At 43.2% G+C, this 23,265-nt stretch overlaps 1 protein-coding gene across 1 annotated transcript in view; it reads right to left on the reverse strand.

The window, feature by feature from the left end:
- Positions 1–7,141: 7,141 nt before the first annotated feature.
- Positions 7,142–23,265, reverse strand: part of SLC44A1 (solute carrier family 44 member 1) — a 153,257-nt gene continuing 137,133 nt past the window's right edge. Inside the window, exons 14-16 of the mRNA XM_077249395.1 lie at positions 16,685–16,921; positions 14,293–14,367; positions 7,142–8,587 (exon numbers count right to left, since the gene is read on the reverse strand). Coding sequence (XP_077105510.1) covers positions 8,564–8,587; positions 14,293–14,367; positions 16,685–16,921 — 336 coding nt within the window. The 3' untranslated portion in view covers positions 7,142–8,563. The remainder of the gene's footprint in view (positions 8,588–14,292; positions 14,368–16,684; positions 16,922–23,265) is intronic.

Here is a 23,265-nt window from a genome sequence, read left to right on the forward strand (position 1 = left end):
CTGACTGAGATTTTTTTTTTTTTTCGAGATATATTGTATTTCATGATAGTGGTAAAATTTATTTGATACTAGTTATGTTTATTTGTGAAAAAAACAAATTTGGTCAAATTTTGAAAATATTGCTATTTTCAAACTTTGAGTTATTATGCCTTTAAATTAGAGAGATATGTCACACAAAATAGTTAATAAATAAGATTTCCCACATGTTTACTTTACATCAGCACAATTTTTTAAACATAAGTTTTTGAAGTTATAAGGGTTAAAAGGTGACCAGCGATTTCTCATTTTAACAATTAAAGATTTTTTTTTTCGGGACCACATCACAATTGAAGTCAAGGTGCTCAAAACCACAATCCAGAAGTTTATTAACCCTTCAGGTGCTTCACAGGAATTAATGGAATGAGTAAGGAAGAAATAAATATTAAATTTTTTGTCACAAAAATTTTCCTTTAGACCCAATTTTTACTTTCACAAGGATAACAGGAAAAAATGGACCATACAATTTGTTGCACAATTTCTCTTGAGCACACAGATACCCCTTATGCTGGGAAAAAACACTGATTTGGCGCACGGCAAGGCTGGAAAGGGAAGGAGTGCTATTTGACTTTTTGAATGTAAAATTTGCTGAAATAATTAATGGATGCCATGTCGCATTTGCAGAGCCCCAGATGTGCCTAAACAGTGGAAACCCCCCCCCAGAAGTGACACCATTTCGGAAACTAGACCGCTCAGGGAACCGATCTAGATGTGTATTGAGCACCTCAAATCCCCAGGTGCTTCAAAGAAGTTTAAAAGGTTGAGCTGTGATAAGATGAGAAAAAAAAAAGTTTTTAGCTCCAAATTTTGAATTTTTGCAAGGGTAATAGGAGAAAATGGATCCCAAATTTTGTTGTGCAATTTCTTCTGAGTTCACCGATGCCCTATATGTGGCCAGAAAACTACTCTTGATAGTGCAAAGCTCAAAAAGAGAAACATATTACAGTGCACTGGTTTGAGGGTGCCATGTCACATTGGCAGAAACCCCCCATAAGTGACCCCATTTTACAAACTAAACCTCTCAATTAATTAGTCTAGGGGTGAGGTGATCATATTGACACCAAAAGTTTGTCACATAATTTTATATCATTGGGCAATGAAGAAAAAATAATTTACATTTTTACCACAAAGATTCAGTGTTAGCCCCAAATGGCACCAAAATTTGTCCCACAACTTCTGCTGAATGTAAAAATACCCCATATGTGGCTGTACAGTACTGCTTAGACATACTGCGAGAATCTGTAGGGACAAAGCGCTATTTGCCTCCATATGCAGAGCCCCTAAGTGCTAGAAAAGCAGAATCCCCCCCTGAAATTTAATCATACCCCTTTGGGATTTATCTACAGGAGTAGTGATGATCTTGACTCCATGGGTGTTTGCAGAAACAAGCAGTAGTGTTGTTATGTGAAAATTGCAAACTGCCATTGTAGTGACCAATATGTTGAAGTGACTCCTACGCTGTGCCTAGTTCATGCTTCTGGAGACACGCACCAGTGAATTAGGTGGGCTCTCATCACTACAGAAATGCCATACATGTCGGTGCTAAATGTGGTTTAGGCACACTGTGGGGCTCAGAAGGGAGGGTGGGAATTTGGGAACGGAGAATTTGCTGAATTTCTTTTGTGGGGGAGAGGGCCATTTCACTTTTCCTGAGTTTTTGCACTACCAGTAACATGGAAGACCGCATATTTCCATTGTCAGATGATGGACCTGAGTGGGGACCTGCTTTTTTTTGTAGACTGAGTTGATGCTATTACTGGGAACAGTTTACATAACTTTTGGGATCACATCTATCCGGAGCGCTACGCTGAGAACTTACAATTGGGGTTTCTATCAAAATCCCTGATTGACGTGATTCAGATGAAACCCTCAAGGGATCCATTCACTATGGAAAGGGTCATTTTGTGAGTACATGTCCTTCCCGATTTCAATTTAAACAAACTGCCGGAAAACTAGTGGGCCCGGGTTGCGGGGAGGTTGGCAACCCGGGTGTACTTATTACCTCGGTGGGTAAGACTCATTTTTTCCTGCTACTTTACACATGGGTGGAAATAAGGCGGACGTTTCCGCCTTCCTGGACAGTGGGGCAGTATTTAATTGGATCAATGCAAAGTTCGTCCGGGACCAAGGCCTAGTCCCACATACATTGTTCAGACCTATACCAATTATTGCCTTTGACTCCGCCCTCTAAAACAGGGGCACTTTATGCAGGTGGTCCATGACTTGCGGCTACAGGTGGGGGCCATACACGCGGAGATATTAAACGGTTATGTGCTTGCCCTCACCTGTGGTACTGGGACTTCCTTGGCTTGCTCTGCACAATCCGGTGATCGATTGGCAGACAGGAGGTGGCTAAGTGGAGTACTTACTGTCAAAGGCACTGCTTGGGTACCCAGTTGGTAGGGGCGAAGACTCAATTACCTGTTAAGACTTTGGGGATTTGCGTTTTCTGAGCAGGGGTGCCAAGAACTTCCTCCCCATTGTCCTTATGATTGTGCCCTCAATCTGGTTCCTGGTGCCAAGCTGCCAAAGAGCAGACTCTATAACATCTCAGGTTCGAAGAGGCAGGCCATGAAGGACTATATTATGGAAAGTCTGATTAAGGGTCATATCAGAGCATCCTCATCTCCCATTGCTGTGAGATTCTTTTTTGTCAAGAAAAAAGATGGAGGGGTTACGCCTTTGTCTGGATTTCCTGGAACTCAATGTGATCACTGTCCGTGACCCATATCTGCTTCCCCTGATCCTGACCTCTTTAATCAGATAGCTAGGGCAAAATGGTTCTCTAAGGCTACTTTCACACTAGCGTCGTACGACGCACGTCGCAATGTGACATGCCGACGCATGCAGTGAAAAAAAAACAGCGGGGCAGCGGATGCAGTTTTTCAATGCATCCGCTGCCCCATTGTGATGTTCGGGGAGGCGGGGGGCGGAGTTCCGGCCGCGCATGCGCGGTCGGAAATGGCGGACACGACGCACAAAAAAACGTTACATGTAACTTTTTTTGTGCCAACGGTCCACCACAACACGATGCATCCGTCGCACGACGGATGCAACGTGTGGCAATCCGTCGCAAATGCAAGTGTATGGAGAAAAAAACGTATCCTGCAGGCAATTTTGCAGGATGCGTTTTTTCTCCAAAACGACGCATTGCGACGTGCTTCATACAACGCTAGTGTGAAAGCACCCTAAGATGGACCTCAGGGGGGCGTAAAACCTCATCCCCATTAAAGAGGAGGATGAGTGGAAGATAGCATTCAATATGCCTGGAGGGCACTATGAGAACCTGGTGATGCCTTTTGGGTTGACTAACACGCCCGCCGTTTTCCAACACTTTATTAATGACATCTTTAGTCACCTGGTAGGCAGGTTCATTGTTATTTATCTGGACGATATTCTCATCTATTCACCTGACCTGGAGACACACCAGGGACATGATAGGCAGGTCTTACACATACTGCGCAATAATAAATTGTATGTTAAACCGAAGAAGTGTATGTTCTCGGTTAAGATCACTTTGCTCAGATATATATCTGCCACCCCTTTTCGCATGTATCCAGCTAAAATTCAAGCGGTATTGGAGTGGGATCGTCCAGAGGATTTGAAGGCGTTACAAAGATTCTTGGGTTTCGCCAACTATTATCATAAATTCATAAAGAACTTTTTGGTACTAGCCAAACCTCTCACAGATATTACCCAGAAGGGGATGGACTTTTCCAAGTAGTCCAGTCCTGCCAGGGAGGCATCTGACATACTGAAAATGTGTTTTGCTTCTGCGCCGATTCTTGTCCAGCCTGACATCTCTCAGCCTTTCATTGTGGAGGTAGATGCGTCTGAGGTGGGAGTGGGAGCTGTATTATCGCAAGGTGTGTCTCCTGGTAAATGGCAACCGTGTGCTTATTTTTCCAAGAAACTGCCACCAGCTCAGAGAAATTATGATATTGTTAATAGGGAACTCTTAGCTATCAAACGGGCATTTGAGGAATGGCGTCATTTCTTTCAGGGAGCGGTTCACTCAGTGATGGTTATCACAGATTACAAGAATCTGGTATACTTGGGACTCGGCGAAGCGTCTTACACCACGACAGGCAAGATGGGCATTATTTTTTACTAGGTTTAACTTTTTTGTTACTTTTAGGCCAGGGAGCAAAAACGTTAAGGCAGATGCCCTGTCCCATTGCTTTCTTGGGGGAGGAGATAAGTGCAAACTGGTTCCTTTTCTCCAAAAGGGGGTAGGGATGGTGTCTATATGCTCCAATCGGATGCCCCTGCTACCTGGTAAATTATTTGGTCCAGTCATTCTCTAGGGTCCTCAGTGAACATCATGATACGGTGTTGGCTGGACATCCTGGGAATAAGGCCACCATGGATTTACTTACTCAGCGTTTTTAGTGGCAAGGTGCTCACAAGGATGTTCAGGAGTACGTGCTCACCTGCAATATCTGTGCACGTTCTAAGACCTCACATACTCATCCGTCAGGGGGTTCTCCAGCCACTGGAGATTCCCAACAGACCTTGGACTCCCTTACCTGTATCTTCAGGGAACACTGTAATCCTGGTGATGGTGGTGGACAGATTCAGCAAAATGTGTCATTTTATTGCTTTACCTAACTCCAAATTTCTAGCGCAAATTTTTGTCAGGGAAATTATTAGACTGCATGGGATTCCTACCGATCTTGTTTGTGATCGGGGGGTGCAGTTTATCTCCAAATTTTGGAGAGCATTTTGCACCATATAGGATCCATTTGTATTTTTCTTCTACGGGCAGACTGAACGGGTTAATCAGAATTTAGAGACATATCTCAGATCTTTTGTGTCTGAGAATCAGGAGAACTGGGTTATCTACTTATCCTTGGCTGAATTCGTGGTAAATAATTGTCAGGAATCCACTGGTAAGTCCCCGATTTTCGGGGCATATTGGTTCCAGCCAGTTTAGTTCTTTCAATGGTAATCACCCCCAGATTACCAGAGGAAGAACGGTTTCCATCTTCCATTGCTACCATATAGCAGGGGGTGACTAATAATTTGAGAAAGATGGGTTCTAAATATAAGAGTGGAAGGATGTAGATCTGGGGATTTATTCTGGTGGAATATAGGCTGAACTGGATGGACAAATGTCTTTTTTCGGCCTTGCTAACTATGTTACTATGTTAATGTGGCTGATTGGGAGATGTGTGGTTGGTCCGGACCTGTGTGTTGGTGACTTGGTATGGCTGTCCATGAGGAACATTAAGCTGAAGGTTCCAACTTGGAAACTGGGTCTCAGGTTTATTGGTCCTTATAGGATCTTAGCCATCATCAATCCGGTAGCATTCCGCCTTGCTTTACCACCTACCTTTAGAATCCATAACATTTTTCACCGTTCGCTTCTCAAAAAGTACGTGGCATCTGCGTACCTTCGCCTCTACCACCTTTTCCTGTCATTATCGATAGTAATCTGGAGTTCCAAATAGCAAAGGTCTTAGACTCTCATCTTGTTCGTCGCTTCAATATATGGTACATTGGAAGGTGTATGGTCCTAAAGAGAGGATGTGGGTACCGGCCTCTGACGTCTATGCGATCAGACTACTTCGGGCTTTTCATGTTGAACACCCGGATAAATCTGGCCCTGAGGTTACAGAAGTCCCTTGTAGAAGAGGGAGTACTGTCACGGGGTTACTGCAATGAAGAGGAGCCAGAAGACCACAGTTTCTGGTTGCTCCTACTACGCTAAGAAGCACTTCTCCAGTGAAATTAAACATGTTTATGTCTTCCAGCAGAACAGGGGTTAATTAGCCATATTGGAAAACTCCTACATTCAGCTGTGTTCAGTTAACCACTCCTTTTCTCTATAAAATCTGGGCTTGATTACCAAGTCATCGTCAGAGCTAGCAAATGCTGCAAGACATAGGAGTGGGAGAAGCTGGTGTTGTGAAGGAGTGCTGGAGGAATTTATTAGCAACTGTTGCCTGGTTTGTACGCAAGGAAATTCCTTATCCTTTCCTGTTTTTGCTTTCTTCTCCCTCCCTACACACCCTGGTGAATACCTCTGTCATATGTGAGTGTATATTTTGTGTGTGAGTTTTCAGTTTAATCCTTGTCTCTGTTACAGTCTGTCGGGTTGGTGTACTGCGGTGAACAGTAGTGCCCACTCTTCCATGGTGGGGGAAGGGGACAGACGAAGGGCAAATCTGGGAGATAGTTCAAGGGCGGAGGCCCTGGAATCTTCGCCATCTCAAGTATCCTGGGGAACAAGCCGAGCTAGGGCGTCCCCTGGTGATAGGGCCAGGAAAGGTGGCCCTGGTCCCAGGTCACTTGCCAGTCGAATTGTGACAGCTGGACACAGGGAGGGCGAGTATCTGCTCAATTTGTTATGCACTACCTCTGTGGATAATAAAAAAATAAATACATTGAGAAACTCCTTTAAAACCACCACTCAGTGTTGATCATGGGAGTATTTAAGAGGAAAGAAATTTTACAAACTGACATGTTGCAGCAGTGACATCCCATTACAAGACCATGCTCAAATGCAGTGAGCTCTTTAGAACGACCCATTCTTCTATAAATGTTACTAAACACTGACTGCGTGGCTAGGTGCCTTATTTCATATACCAACTGAATGAAAAATCTGAATTCAATAATTAAAAGTCTCATCAGACCAAAGAACCATAAAGGTAATTCAACTCAGCCTCCATAGAATCCACACTTTTAAACTTTAATAAATTTGAGCCAACTACATAATTGTTGATTCAACTGTGTAGAAAACATTCTTCATCAAATAAAGAAATTAGGATGTTCAGTGCAGCAGCTCAATGCACCATTCCACCCACTGGTTTTTGCATGTGGCCACCTTCCTCTGCTCAGTGCCAGCCCTGTCTAAAGAGAATCCTTGGGAATAGGCACACTTGTATAGGTGAATGAGGGCACACAGCACTCTCTCCGGCGGCCACTCCACTACAATTCCAGGAGAGAATCCCAATATGGACAAAACCTGCGTGTGTGTATTTGGTTAGCCTCAATTCAATATTTAACCAAACCAGTGCTACTTCTTTCACCTTATTCATGAACACCTGAAAACACAGAATTTTTATTAAATAAAATTAATTCTATGCAGCAGAAAAATGAAGACAGTTAAAGCATTTTTATTTATTTATTTTTTTCCTACAAAAGTCATTAAAAACAAGACATCTTAAAGAAAAGACATATTCAAATGTATATTTTCCAAAATAAATGCCACCGTCAAAGATGAAGTATCCTGAACAGAAAATAAACATCACACCCCTTGGGCTCCGGATTGATTCATCATTTTCAGCAGTGATTCTTCCCCCTTTTTTGAGAGAACTACAGAAATCCAGCAAAAGTAAGACTTACAGACTCCTCCAACATTATAAATATAGAAACATTTAAAGGCCATTTCTTTTAAAGCTTTTACAGACCACTCAAAAGAAACAGGCCATTGACCATTAATAAAACAAATGCCATCGATTGGCGATATAGTCTCAAATTCAGTATTTTTACAGTAAGAGAGAACTGCCACCAAGAAGTATTGCTAAATGAGCCCTGTTCAGCGTGAGAATGTATCCCCCTTGATAACGCCATGTTATGAAGTTGCTGTCCGTTCTTCCGGAGCGAGAACATTATTACAGATGCCACAAAACTGTGTACGCAAGTTGTTTTACACCTCTTGTGATGGCATAAATGTTTCTGCATAGACACTCACCAGCAAACCAGTTGTCTGGGAAGGTGACAACCGTAATGAAATAACCTGAGCTCTGCTGTGAATAGCAGTACTAGAATGAAATCAATAAACCAGGACACGTACAGTAATTGTAAGAGCAGAAAGTAAACAGCAAAAACAGCAGGCAACTCACTTTCAAAATTGGAGACCTTGAAGTAGATCTTTGTCTTTTGTACATAGAAGAAACAAGCAGAGTATAATTCTTGCTGCAAAGCCCCTATCCTCTTAGACTGCCGAGTCTACACTTTTCAAAGACGCCATGTCAACCTGTACCATAGTTATCAAGACTAAGGTTACATTTAGTGCAAATTGCAGAAGTGTACAGAAATGTCAGCGCGAGGGATGGAAATAGTTGAAGCAACAAAAATATGAAAAATATATATCTGCATTTATTCCCTCATCAGGTCCATGAAGTGTCACAATATGTTAAAACAACAGTATAAAAAAGGAAAAAAAGAATAGTAACCCTATGACTTCCTGTATTACATTGATATTGTATTAAAAAACACAGAAGCATAGGAGCCGATGTAAAGATTGCCTCTTGTGCATTAAAGCATCAAACCTGACTCAAAATAAAAAGAGGGGAAAGATCTACTTTCGTTTGGAAATATGGTCTCCATTCAAGTTTAGTAGATTGGCCTTTTTCATACGCTGCACTAGGAGCACAAAGGAATGTATGGCGACAACGCTGCTGGCAGGTACATGAAGCAAATGATACATGTAAACAGGAGAGCTAACAACCCTGCTTCTATTTTGGCTGCTTGTGTTAGTTTTGGAATGTCAATGGGGTCCGATATTGCTTGGCTAGATTCAAGCTGAACTTGTTCCCGAAGCCTAGAAAACAAAGTCATATAAGGGTGATCTTAGATGCAAATCAGCGTGGAGAACACAACACACAGCAATCCACAGATATAATCAGAACATGTCTAGCAAGTAGAAAATAAGGAAAACTGTCACATACATGACATGCAAAATCCAAATTGTCTCTTCAGAGACGAAGAGGACTAGAACACTAAAAGCCAAAACCAGAATCTCAATTTGCAGACATTGTTTCGGGGTACTGCCCCCCAATTTAGTGCAAAGTAGAAGATTTTGGCTGCGTGAGAGGCATCTGACCGGGAACCAAGGGATAACATTTCTCCTTGCGGAGAGTGACATGTCAAGCATGCCGAGATGAGACTTTTAAGCCGCAATGCTCCTCCAGGAAATAATTATTTCCCGGAGGAGCATTGCGGCTTAAAACTCTCCTCATCTTAGCATGCTTGACATGCCAAATCCAGACACATTGGTAAGCTTGGAATGCTGACAACCAGTTACTAAAACCTATGAACTAATGGAAAAATGTATTCTTTACAAGTAAAGATGAAACGGGGATACGGGGACTTCAGATTTATTTTTGGATAGGATATTGGAAATGGAAAAATGTGACTCAAAGGATTGTGTTCTTATACGTTATCAACTATGAGACCCTGTAAATGCCACTATAAAGTACCGTACATAAGAGAAAAAAGCCCATATAAATATAATAGTTGCCAGGCTCTTCACATTGTGGTGTCTTAGTCAGAAGTATCCACTGACCAGTCACGTCTCCCCCTGCTGCTAGTCCTCCCTTCTCCCAGAATCGACTTTTGCATACAACTAAAGAAACTGCAGCAGTGACCTCTCCCTCTCTTGACTGGACTATAGTAGAGAAGATGGATTTTTGTCACAATTTGAGAGCCTTCTATTAGGAAAATGGGACTAGAGACAATTTTTCCATAATATGATATACGTTTTATGCACTCACATGTACAACTGATTTGAGCACAAGAAAAAAAAAAGTCTCTAACTTCTGTGTTCCTGATGCCTCATTCTGCACAAGTGCTAAAGACTAGGCCCCAACTCATCAAAGCAATTTCGGCTGAAGTCTGGCATACATTGATTTGAAAATTTTGAGGTATTGGGTGCTTTCACATTAGCTTTTACAAACTATGCCAAAATGGGAAAACAGAGACAGGAAGGGGGTGCAACATCATAGCTTGTTTAATTTATGAGCTGTGGTGTTCCTTATACCAGAAATTTTACTCCAGTTAAAGCCTGAGTAAGATTTGTGGCAAGGCATGACATCTGACTCAAACATGCCACTTTATCAAGATTGGAGAGAAAAAAAAAATAATAATCGCCGGTCTTGACGAATTGTGGCCAATGTCCAAGTTTTTGCTAAGTTTTGGTGTAACCTGCAAAAAAACGTGAGGTTGAGATTAGTGACATTTAGAGTATTTCATGTACCAACTTCTGATAATGTGCTAATGACACAGATTCATAGACCAAAGAGATAGATGGAGTTTGAAAAAAGGTCTTCTAGAAACAGCCAGTCTTGTCTATGGGCCATGTCTGATGCTGCAGTCCAGTCTGATTCAATATGTGTGTATTAGTATCACTCTCCCAACAAGCTACATATGTTTGTACTAAAAACCTTATGTTATCGGACAATTTGCACTTCTCAGTAGTTTCATGTCAAAACAGTATTCAGTTGTGCGCTAGCATAAGACTAACAGGTAACTCCAGATCAGAGAAATTTTGCGGGCAAATACACTTCAATGATTAAAGGGAATCTGTCACCTACTTTTTCGTATATAAGCTGTGGCCACCGCCATTAGGGGCATATCTACAGCATTCTGTAATGTAGAATGGCGATCTAAAAATAAATAATAATAACAACTCTCTACATTGTCCAGGAGTGAAGATGGGCGAACCTGAACAGCATGAACTCTGAACATGGACTTCACCAGGAAGTCTGTGTTATTGTTTGGATTTGGCACCCCAAACACCGAGTGTTTCTCACTCATCTACATGACAGCAAGAGAAACATCAGCAGCTTTGATTGGCAGCAAGATCATTACCACTGGTCAGAGCACAGGGGCTTTCTCGCTGTCAGATGACAGAGTAAGCTCGCAGCTGTGACAGGAGGTAAAAAGTTTACCTACAGTCACAAGCGTTGGATGTTGGGACTACTAATCCCATCAGAATATGCCGGCACCTGCCCCCTAATAAAAAAAAAATGGTGTGGTTTCCCCTGCATTTTTGATAAGCAGCCAGGCAAAACAGCCAGCTGCACTCTGCAACCTTCAGCTGTCAGCTTTAGCAAGGCTGATTATCAAGAATAGAGGGGTCCCATGCAGTTTTTATTAACTTATTTAGATATTTAAAAAAAAAAAAAGGCATGAGGTCCCTCCATTTTTGACAAGCAGCCAAGGTACACCAGACAGTTGAGGGTTGGTATGGAGCCGTGGATACTGCCCCACCCAGCCTAAAAATAGCAGCATGCAGCTGCCCCAGAAAAGGCGCATTAGATGCGATTGTTCTGGCGCTTTACCCGGCTCTTCCCATTTGCTCAACGGCAGTGGCAAGTGGGGTTCACATCACCTTTGAATTGTCAGGTGACATCAAGCCCATGGCTTAGTAATTCAGAGGAGTCTAGTTATATGTGTAAATAAACACACTGTCAGAATAAAGACCATTATTGATTTGAAATAAAAAAAACACTCACTTTTATGTAAAAATAACAAAACACAGTTGTACACAACTAGCGCCCATTCTATTGAAGCCATGGTCTCCTGTAAAAAAAAAATAAAAAATAAAAAAACTACCATATCCCTCTGCTGTCCGAGGCTCTGTCCCAAGCCGTAATCCATGTCTGGGATAAATATTTTTCAACCCGGACGGTGCCATGATGCGACCGTCCAGGCTTAAAACCATGGGAGAATGAGCTACTGCAAGATCAGCGTCAGTTGCTAGCGGTGATGTCATCGAGGTAATTTTTTTTTATGGTGCGAGCAGTGCTCTCACTGAGGTCACCACAGTTCATTGGCCTGGCTGGGAACACAGCCTCAGTGACCTGTGGTAACCTCAATGATGTCATCGATAATCACTAAGGCTGAGCTCACAGTAGCTCATTCTTCTGTGGTTTTCAGTCTGGACGACCGCGTCTTGGCACCGTCCAGGATGAAAACAATTTATCCCAGACATGGATTACGGCGTGGGACAGAACGTCGGACAGCTGAGGCATATGGTTGTTCTTATTTTTGTTTTTTTTACATGAGACCGTGGCTTCAATCAAATAGGCACTAGGTTAAGTATAACTGTGTTTTTTATTATTAAATAAAAAAGTAAAAGTGTGTTTTGGGGGCCTATATCCATGGCCCCTTACTAGCAGAGTACCAGCTCTCAACTGTCCGCTTTAGCTTAGCTGGTTGTCAAAGATGAGGGGAACCCCACGTAGGTTTTTTTTAAAATGATTTATTTAAATTTAAAAAAGCGTGGGACCCCTCTATTTTTGACAACCAGCCTTGCTAAAGCTGACAGCTGAATGTTGCAGCCCCCAGCTGTGTGTTTTGGGTGGCTGGTTATCAAAAACCCACACCATTTTTTTAAATTGTTTATAGCGCCGGCTGAATACTCCCATCAGCCGCCACCTGCTCTTGCTTTTATTAGTGCAAGCAGGCGTAGGCTGATAGGAGTAACAGTACCATCAGCCAATGTCTATGACCGTAGGTAAACACTTACATGACAGCTTGTCAAATATTGGATGTTCGGGCCCCCCATTCATGTGAATGGGGCTGGGTTAGGGTACTGTTCAGGTACTTGAACCAAACTTTTTTTTATTTTAACTGTTCGGCCGAACCTGGACATCCAGGGGTTCGTCCATCAATATCCAGATGACTACATTAATCGTTTTTGCACTTCTAAGTGGAACTTCCCATAAACTGTACAAAAACTAGCTTGACTTTCACATTGTAGATAATGCTTTACATTCATTACTGTTGAGCGAGCCATATTAAACAAATTATCAGAGTGAGCTAAGAAGAACTCACATAGTGGAAGCCAAGAAGACATTCATGGTCACAACACAAAACAGTCAACTGAATATCGGAATTATTTCTCTTTGGGAATATAGCATGTTAACATAATGAAAGCTGCTCATTTTAACAAAGTCATAAGCAATTCACACATACCAGATCCTGACAAATAACATACAGACACTAACATTTTATTTGGCATTAGTGTATATGGACGTGCACCACTAAAGTTTAGGCTCAGTTTACAGTAATGTTTGACTTTCGTTTTTATTGAATTACTATGTAAATTTCAAAAACAATGAAGGACATTTTAATTTTTTTTTATGGACTTCATTTTTTTTTTTTTTTTCTTTTTTACAAGGTAGAATAGTGTAGCAGACTACTGCTATGAAAAAAAAAATATGGCAGCACGCACTAGTTTCTTCTATGTGTTGGAGGAAGTTTGCCCATTCAAGTCTGTTCTGTGCAGGAAAAAAAAAATCTGATTCCTTACATAGCCGTAATATGACATCAGATTTTTATGAATACATTGCAATTCTTTAACATAGGAAACTGTATTTAGTCTTGTATATTTTTTAATAACTGTTGATGTATAAAAATGGATTGCATGTGGATGACAAATGGAAGAAAAAAAAAATCATCAGAGTTTCATTCAGATTTTTTACACGCTCGTGTGAATTTAGCCTACTGGTGTGAAGCCCTTTAGCATGAACACAGCTTTACAGGTCAACAGAAATACATGTCTATCCAGAATTGATGTTAGTAAAACTTTTGCAAAATATATTAAAATTGGTTACAAACATAACACAGAAGCAAGCCAGTGTACATTATGTTATGGATTTGACAAGCCGAAAGAAAATGTACAGCTAGAAAATAGTGCAAGAATAAAATAGGTTAGATTATTAAAATACTGATCCCATCAAAGACAACATCTGCAAGGACTTTGAATGTTTTTCCCGTGTTTGTGTGGGTATCTTCCGGGTACTCTGGTTTTCTCCCACAATCCTAAGACATACTGATAGGGAAGTTAGATTGTGAGCTCCAATGGGGACAGTGATGATAATGTCTGTAAAGCGCTGTGGTATTAATGGCGCTATATAAAATAAACAACAAAAGGTAACCACAAATTTAGATGTCAAGCATTCATGTATTTTCAGTGTGAAGACACTTATTTTCCACATGGAAAAAATTATTAGACATGTTATGTTAAAGTCCTACATGCCCAATCCTGCCACCCTCCCAATTTGCTGTTGCAAGCGAAACAGGACCTGTCCATTAACATTTGGTAGCCAGCATGTCTCACATTTTTCAGCCAAAGCATTGGCAATAAGCCAATCTTAAGAAACATCTGGACAAACGTGTCCTTCACTGTTCCATAGACATGGCCATACCCATTATCATAATGGAAAAATGCAAATGTTACCTTTATAAGAGGATACACACTATTAACCTACAAGTCCTCTCACAGAGAAGAGGCAATAACAATTTCTTTCAGCTTGCCTTTACAGGGGATGGTCTCAGCTGCGATATACACTCTGCCAGCCAGCTGATGGGAAGGCAGATGAGCAGAAAAAGAAGAACATCTTGTGTGACGCAGACAACAAATAAGTCACCAGATGAAGCCCAGTCAGTGAAGAGAGACAGTGGCAGGAAGGAAAAGTGAAACTCTTGGAGCATAGTCATCTCCTTGCCTGCACCTACCATCGGTTTAAGTTCCCTGCTCTCTGCTCCACCACCTGATTCTTTCATTGCTCTTCTACTGTTTTCCACAAATTCCTGTAAAGACACATTGCTCATTACCATTACAGTGAAAAAGAATATCAGAAATGGCAAGATGGAGCGAAGCAAATTGGAATAAATGCTAAATTATATACAATGCTCAAAAAAAAAAAAAAAAAAAAGGGAAGACTAAAATCCCACATCCTAGATATCACTGAATGGTATACATTCCAGTTGCAAATCTTTATTCCATAGTGGAATGCGTTGAGAACAATAAAACACAAAAATGATCAACGTAAATCAAAATTAAATCCCACGGAGGTCTGGATTTGGAATGATACTCAAAATCAAAGTGGAAAATCAAATTACAGGCTGATCCAACTTCAGTGGAAATGCTGCCTGAAGACAAGGAAATGATGCTCAGTAGTGAGTGTGGCCTCCACGACCTCCCTACAACGCCTGGGAATGCACCTGATGAGGAGGCAGATGTTCTCCTGAGGGATCTCCTCCCAGACCTGGATTAAAGCATTAGTCAACTCCTGGACAGTCTGTGGTGCAACGTGGCGTTGGTGGATGGAACGAGACATGATGTCCCAGATGTGCTTGACTGGATTCAGGTCTGGGGAACAGGCAGGCCAGTCCATAGCAACAATGCCTTCATCATGCAGGAACTGCTGACACACTTCAGCCACATAAGGCCTAGCATTGTCATGCATTTGAAGGAAACCAGGGCCCACTGCACCTGCTTATGGTCTCACAATGGGTCTAAGGATTTTAAACCGGTACCTAATGGCAGTCAGGGTACCTCCTCAGGCTAGCACATGGAGGGCTGTGCGGCCCTCCAAAGAAATGCCTCCCCACACCATTACGGACCCACTGCAAAATCGATCATGCTGGAGGATGTTGCAGGCAGAACATTCTCCATGGTGTCTCCTAACTCTGTCATATGTGCTCAGTCTGAACTTGCTTTCATCCAAGAAGATCACAGGGCACCAATGTCAAATCTGCCAATATTGGCGTTCTCTGGCAAATACCAATCTCCCTGCACCGTGTTGGGCTGTAAGCCCCAGACCAAATTGTGGACATCGGGTCCTCATACCACCCTCATGGAGGTCTGTTTCTAACAGTTTGAGTAGACATATGGATGTTAGTGGCCTGCAGGAGGTAAATTGTGCAGGGCTCTGGCACTGCTCCTCCCGTTCTTCCTTGTACACAGGAGGAGGTATCCGTCCTTCTACTGGGTTGATGCCTTCCTACAGCCCCTTTCACGTCTCCTGGTGTACTGGCCTGTCTCCTGGTATCTGCTTCATGCTACGGACACTGTGCGGACAGACACAGCTACCGTTCTTGCCACAGCTTGCACTGATGTGCCATCCTGGATGAGCTGCACTACCTGGGCAACTTCTGTGGGTTGTAGACACGGCTTCATGCCACTGTACCGCTAGGGATGAGCCCAATAACAAAATGCAAAAGTGACCAAAACAGCAGCCAAAAAGGATAAGAACAGAGGAATGTTCTGTGGTCACCACCTGCAGAACCACTCCTTTATCATTTCTACCTGTTGTCTGTTCCACTTGCACAACAGCAGGAGAAATTGATTCACAATCGGTGTTGCTTCATAACTGGACAGGTTGATTTCACAGAAGTGTGATTGACTTGGAATACATTGTGGTGTTTAAGTGTTCCCTTCATTTTTTTGAGCAGTGTACAGTAAAGTCAAATCATTTCACAGGTCTGTGTACTAACGCTGTATGTATGAACGTAGCGGAGTGCTCACCATGTTAGTGCAAGCATGCAAACAATGTGGCTGCAGGCGCAATCTGATGGCTTATGTGAGCAGACAGCAGCCCCATGTCAGACTGCCCTCTCCTCATCACTGAGGCTATTTACTACATTTCCGACCGCAGCCAGCGGTGGCCTCAAACTGGCAGGAACCAGGCGTCAATGCGCACCCAAAGCCACAGAGTGCGCAGACATGTAAATTATTAGTATTACAGTATTCGTTCTCCGCGTCAGTGACATGTTGATCATCGGAAGGTGGTGGATTTAATATGCAAATAGGAGGGTGCGACAGTGCACACAAGTGCCCTTATTTGCATATTAAATAAAAGTTGATTCTTAAAGCACCACTCCAGCATTTTTTTTATTTTACTGCTGGAGTGGTGTCACTAATCTAAATTCACTACCGCTAGTATCATTAATCTCTGTCTCCTATGCATATATTGCAACAATTGACCCCAATACAAATCATATACAGATCCAACATCTGAGCAGCAACTATGAACTTCAACCTGTATAAAATATTATGAAAGGACCTTAATCACTATACAATTGTTCTTAAAGCCATGTGTGCTGCAAAGCAGTAAAAACTTACCATTAGAACCTTGTCCATGAAGAATTCTTTCCCTGGACTGCCATCATTGTATTTTGTGTCAATAGCAAAACACAAGAACAAGACGTCTACCACCATTTCATAGATGGAGAGGAAGCAGTGTGCGACCAGAAAGGCGAACAGGCAGACAATAATGAGCGGCAATACCCATACTGTGTAGTCTCTCTGGTAGTTGAGCAGCAGAATGCCCGCCAGGCCAGTGGCACTCACAATCAATATCTACAGCCAGAAGAAAGAAGAAAAAGGTTACCAGGCAGATTAGCCACATGGCGGGTGATTCCAGAAGTAACCTTCCATTATTCATGTGCACCACTTAGTATAGTTCTGAATAGTAGCTCTAAGTATTCTGATACAACCACATGACAATGCTATGCTGCGCCACCGACTGTTTGACTGCACATATCTGTCTGGAACCAAAATTTGAAGGCAAAAAAGGTCAAATATAAAAATGTTATTTTATTCCGCTTAGAAAATAACTGCAGAAAGAGGTTTTGTGACCTTTAAAATACATAAAGGTGCATTAAAAGTCACCAGCAAAGGGCACAAATATAATGAAATCTGCCTCAACAAATGACATATTTGCTTCAATTAATGCATTTTACCGCCGCTGGGTTCTGAATGTGAGCATTGGGAATATGGAAATACATACACACTTGGCCAATATCACATTGATTTACTACTAAGGCTATCTCATTTATCAACTCGCTTCTTAAAAAGGGAACAGTGGACCATTTGACAAATGTCAGTGTCAGTTCATGGCAGACTGGTTTACTGATCATTTGTGATTCATGCACCGTGCAAAGAAAAACAGAAAATGCCTTTCCTTTGTTTCAGTCTTCGAAGACGACAACATCATTTATCAGAGAAAGAGTTTTTGTCACAATGCCTTTTTCAGCCAATGACTCCCAAATATACAGATCAGACACGGTTAATAGTGAATGAGCCAGAACGTGACAACTGGACTATTTCTTGTGATGGTGGCAGTCTAGAAAAGCGCGGCACCTCCTTATATGTATGTACAAGATGCCTTTTTCTGACAGACTGATGGCCGATAGATGCTACTGTGCAGATGCAGCCGGCGCCTTCTTGGCGGAGACAATTTTTTTTCCCTCTAGAAAGTGGCGCCTGCATAGTAGCATCTATTGTGTTCCGAACTGTGCTACTGTGCAGGCGCGACCGGCGCCATTTTGAGGAAAAAATTTTCTCCTTCTCTCAAGAAATTTATATTCCTAAATAAAATGAAAATATGGATATTATAGATCTGATCATACTACAGTGCCCGCACATACATGATGAATGTAATTTTTTCCCCCCAAACAATAATATATGCAGTATGTAAAATAGGGGGCAGGTCAGTGAGGGATCAGTGACCTGTCATAAGCCATACAGATGAATATGTAAGCAGAGCACCACATGAAGACCCCATCTCATAGACCAGTCCCACAGCACGAGAATCTCATTAACTGAACACTGCAAATAAAGATTACACAACAACCACAAGACGGATATCATCACCCAGGTATCATTGTAATCAGTATAATGACGCCGACCTGACAGTGTCTGTAGGTTACTGAGCACAATCCTGTAATGGGTTCTCTTTAAGGCGTAATGATTCTACTGAAAGCTGCAACTTGGTGAATGTTCCAAGAGGAAATAAATACCAGCCGTGAGGGACCATAAGAAGTATGAAATGGTAATATCTGGACACAGGATGAAGTTCTTAGTCTGACAGCTGCTCTCAGCTCCAGCAGAAACTTCAACTTGATGTATGTGCTCAGATGCACATCTAGTTGAAATGTATTGCAGTGTACAGACACATCGGGTCCGTGTGCCACAATACACGCTGCCGGTTAATCAGAGGCCAGCAGCTGATGACAGGGTGAAGCCAGCAGCTGATGACGGGGTGTATGGCAGTGACGTCACATGCTCCTGTCACACTCCGAAGTCAGTAGTGAGCTTCACAAGAGGACATGAGATGGAGGGGAGAAAATGAAAGAGGAGTATTTAACCCCTTCCCGACCCATGACGCCTATGCGGCGTCATGGAATGATCGCATCCCTGCAGATCGGGTGAAAGGGTTAATTCCTATTTTACCCGATCTGCAGGGAGAGGGGGAGTTGTACTTCAGCCTAGGGGGGGTGGCTTTGCCCCCACGTGGCTACGATCGCTCTGATTGGCTGTTGAAAGTGCAACAGCCAATCAGAGCAATTTGCAATATTTCACCTATGAAAATGGTGAAATATTGCAATCCAGCCATGGCCGATGCTGCAATAGCATCGGCCATGGCTGGAAATCATGTACTTGGCCCCCCCCACCGCCCCCGATCTCCTCCCCAGTCCTCCGTTCTGTCAGGTACCCCCCTCCGTCCCCCTGTTCGCTCCCCTGTGCTCCTGTCCGCTCCCCCGTGCTCCTGTCCGCTCCCCCCGTCCTCCGATCCCCCCCCCCTGTGCTCCGATCCACCCCCCCACCACCCCCTCATACTTACCGAGCCTCCCGAAGTCGGTCCGTCTTCTCCCTGGGCGCCGCCATCTTCCAAGATGGCGGGCCGCATGCTCAGTACGCCCGCCGAATCTGCAGGCTGGCAGATTCGTTACAGGTACATTTTGATCGCTGTGGTAGGTTCTACCACAGCGATCAAAATAAAAAAATAATAAATAAAACCCCCCCTTTATCACCCCCATAGGTAGGGACAATAATAAAATAAAGAAAATATTTTTTTTTCTTTTTCCACTAGGGTTAGGGTTAGAACTAGGGGTAGGGTTAGGGGTAGGGTTAGGGTTACGGGTAGGGTTAGGGGTAGGGTTATGGCATGTGCACACAGAGCGGATCGGCAGCGGATCCGCCGCGGATCGGCCGCGGATCCAGAGCGGATCCGCAGCGGATTGGCCGCGGATCCGCAGCGGATTGGCCGCGGATCCGCAGCGGATCGGCCGCGGATCTGCAGCGGATTGGCAGCGGATTGGCCGCGGATCCGCAGCGGATTGGCCGCGGATCTGCAGCGGATTGGCAGCGGATCTGCAGCGGATTGGCCGCGGATCCGCAGTGGATCGGCAGCGGATCGGCAGCGGATTGGCCGCGGATCTGCAGCGGATTGGCCGCGGATCCGCAGCGGATTGGCCACGGATCCGCAGCGGATTGGCCGCTGCGAATTCGAAGCAGTTTTCATCAGGTTTACAGTACCATGTACACCTAAGGAAAACCAAATCTGCTGTGCCCATGGTGCGGAAAATTCCGTGCAGAAACGCTGCATTGTATTTTCCGCAGCATGTCAATTCTTTGTGCGGATTCCGCAGCGTTTTACACCTGTTCCTCAATAGGAATCCGCAGGTGAAATCCGCACAAAAAAACACTGGAAATCTGCTGTAAATCCGCAGGCAAAACGCAGTGCCTTTTACCTGCAGATTTTTCAAAAATCGTGTGGAAAAATCTCACACGAATCCGCAACGTGGGCACATACCCTTAGGGTTAGGGTTGGAATTAGGGCTAGGGTTGGAAATAGGGTTAAGAATAGGCTTGTGGTTAGGGTTACGGATAGGGTTAGGGGTGTGTTGGGGTTACAGTTGTGGTTAGGGTTGGGATTAGGGTTACGGTTGGGATTAGGGTTAGGAATTAGGGTTACGGTTGTGTTGCGGTTAGGGTTGTGGTTAGGGGTGTGTTGGGGTTAGGGTTGTGATTAGGGTTATGGCTACAGTTGGGATTAGGATTAGGGGTGTGTTGGGGTTAGTGTTGAAGTTAGAATTGAGGGGTTTCCACTGTTTAGGCACATCAGGGGTCTCCAAACGCAACATGGCGCCACCATTGATTCCAGCCAATCTTGCGTTCAAAAAGTCAAATGGTGCTCCCGCCCTTCCAAGCCCCGACGTGCGCCCAAACAGTGGTTTACCCCCACATTTGGGGTACCAGCGTACTCAGGACAAACTGGGCAACAACTGTTGGGGTCCAATTTCTCCTGTTACCCTTGCAAAAATAAAAAATTACTTGCTAAAACATAATTTTTGAGGAAAGAACAATTATTTTATATTTTCACGGCTCTGCGTTATAAACTTCTGTGAAGCACTTGGGGGTTGAAAGTGCTCACCACACATCTAGATAAGTTCCTTCGGGGGTCTAGTTTCCAAAATGGGGTCACTTGTGGGGTGTTTCTACTGTTTAGGCACATCAGGGGCTCTGCAAATGCAATGTGACGCCCGCAGACCATTCCATCAAAGTCTGCATTTCAAATGTCACTACTTCCCTTCCGAGCCCCGGCATGTACCCAAACAGTGGTTTACCCCCACATATGGGGTATCAGCGTACTCAGGAGAAACTGGACAACAACTTTTGGGGTCCAATTTCTCCTGTTACTCTTGCAAAAATAAAAAATTCTGGGCTAAAAAAATATTTTTGAGGAAAGGAAACACATTTATTATTTTCACGGCTCTGCGTTATAAACTTCTGTGAAGCACTTGGGGGTTCAAAGTGTTCACCACACATCTAGATAAGTTCCCTTGGGGGTCTAGTTTCCAAAATGGAGTCACTTGTGGGGAGTTCCTACTGTTTAGGCACATCAGGGGCTCTGCAAACGCAACCTGATGCCCGCAGAGCATTCCATCAAAGTCTGCATTTCAAAACGTCACTACTTCCCTTCCGAACCCCGACGTGTGCCAAAACAGTGGTTTACCCCCACATATGGGGTATCAGCGTACTCAGGAGAAACTGGACAACAACTTTTGGGGTCCAATTTCTCCTGTTACTCTTGCAAAAATAAAAAAATTCTGGGCTAAAAAAATATTTTTGAGGAAAGGAAACACATTTTTTATTTTCACGGCTCTGCGTTATAAACTTCTGTGAAGCATTTGGGGGTTCAAAGTGCTCACTACACATCTAGATAAGTTCCCTTGGGGGTCTAGTTTCCAAAATGGAGTCAATTGTGGGGAGTTCCTACTGTTTAGGCACATCAGGGGCTCTGCAAACGCAACCTGACGCCCGCAGAGCATTCCATCAAAGTCTGCATTTCAAAACGTCACTACTTCCCTTCCGAACCCCGACGTGTGCCAAAACAGTGGTTTACCCCCACATATGGGGTATCATCGTACTCAGGAGAAACTGGAAAACAACTTTTGGGGTCCAATTTCTCCTATTACCCTTGGGAAAATAAAAAATTGTGGGCTAAAAAATCATTTTTGAGAAAAGAAAAATTATTTTTTATTTTCATGGCTCTGCGTTATAAACTTCTGTGAAGCACTTGGGGGTTCAAAGTGCTCACCACACATCTAGATTAGTTCCATGGGAGGTCTAGTTTCCAAAATGGGGTCACTTGTGCGGGAGCTCCAATGTTTAGGCACACAGGGGCTCTCCAAACGCGACATGGTGTCCGCTAATGATTGGAGCTAATTTTCCATTCAAAAAGCCAAATGGCGTGCCTTCCCTTCCGAGCCCTGCCGTGCGCCCAAACAGTGGTTTACCCCCACATATGGGGTATCATCGTACTCAGGACAAACTGGACAACAACATTTGGGGTCCAATTTCTCCTATTACCCTTGGGAAAATAAAAAATTCTGGGCTAAAAATCATTTTTGAGGAAAGAAAAATTATTTTTTTATTTTCACGGCTCTGCGTTATAAACTTCTGTGAAGTACCTGGGGGTTATAAGTGCTCACTATGCATCTAGATAAGTTCCTTGGGGGGTCTAGTTTCCAAAATGGGGTCACTTGTAGGGGAGCTCCAATGTTTAGGCACACAGGGGCTTTCCAAACGCGACATGGTGTCCGCTAACGATGGAGATAATTTTTCATTCAAAAAGTCAAATGGCGCTCCTTCCCTTCCGAGCCTTACCATGTGCCCAAACAGTGGTTTACCCCCACATGTGAGGTATTGGTGTACTCAGGAGAAATTGCCCAACAAAATTTAGGATCCATTTTATCCTGTTGCCCATGTGAAAATGAAAAAATTGAGGCTAAAATAATTTTTTTGTGAAAAAAAAGTACTTTTTCATTTTTACGGATCAATTTGTGAAGCACCTGGGGGTTTAAAGTGCTCACTATGCTTCTAGATAAGTTCCTTGGGGGGTCTAGTTTCCAAAATGGGGTCACTTGTGGGGGAGCTCCAATGTTTAGGCACACGGGGGCTCTCCAAACGCGACATGGTGTCCGCTAAAGATTGGAGCCAATTTTTCATTGAAAAAGTCAAATGGCGCTCCTTCCCTTCCGAGCCCTGCCGTGCGCCCAAACAGTGGTTTACCCCCACATATGAGGTATCAGCGTACTCAGGACAAATTGGACAACAACGTCCGTGGTCCAGTTTCTCCTTTTACCCTTGGGAAAATAAAAAATTTTTCGCTAAAATATCATTTTTGTGACTAAAAAGTTAAATGTTCATTTTTTACTTCCATGTTGCTTCTGCTGCTGTGAAACACCTGAAGGGTTAATAAACTTCTTGAATGTGGTTTTGAGCACCTTGAGGGGTGCAGTTTTTAGAATGGTGTCACTTTGGGGTATTTTCAGCCATATAGAACCCTCAAACTGACTTCAAATGTGAGGTGGTCCCTAAAAAAAATGGTTTTGTAAATTTTGTTGTAAAAATGA

The sequence above is a fragment of the Ranitomeya variabilis genome, chromosome 1, assembly GCF_051348905.1.
Source record: "Ranitomeya variabilis isolate aRanVar5 chromosome 1, aRanVar5.hap1, whole genome shotgun sequence".
NCBI lineage: Eukaryota > Metazoa > Chordata > Amphibia > Anura > Dendrobatidae > Ranitomeya > Ranitomeya variabilis.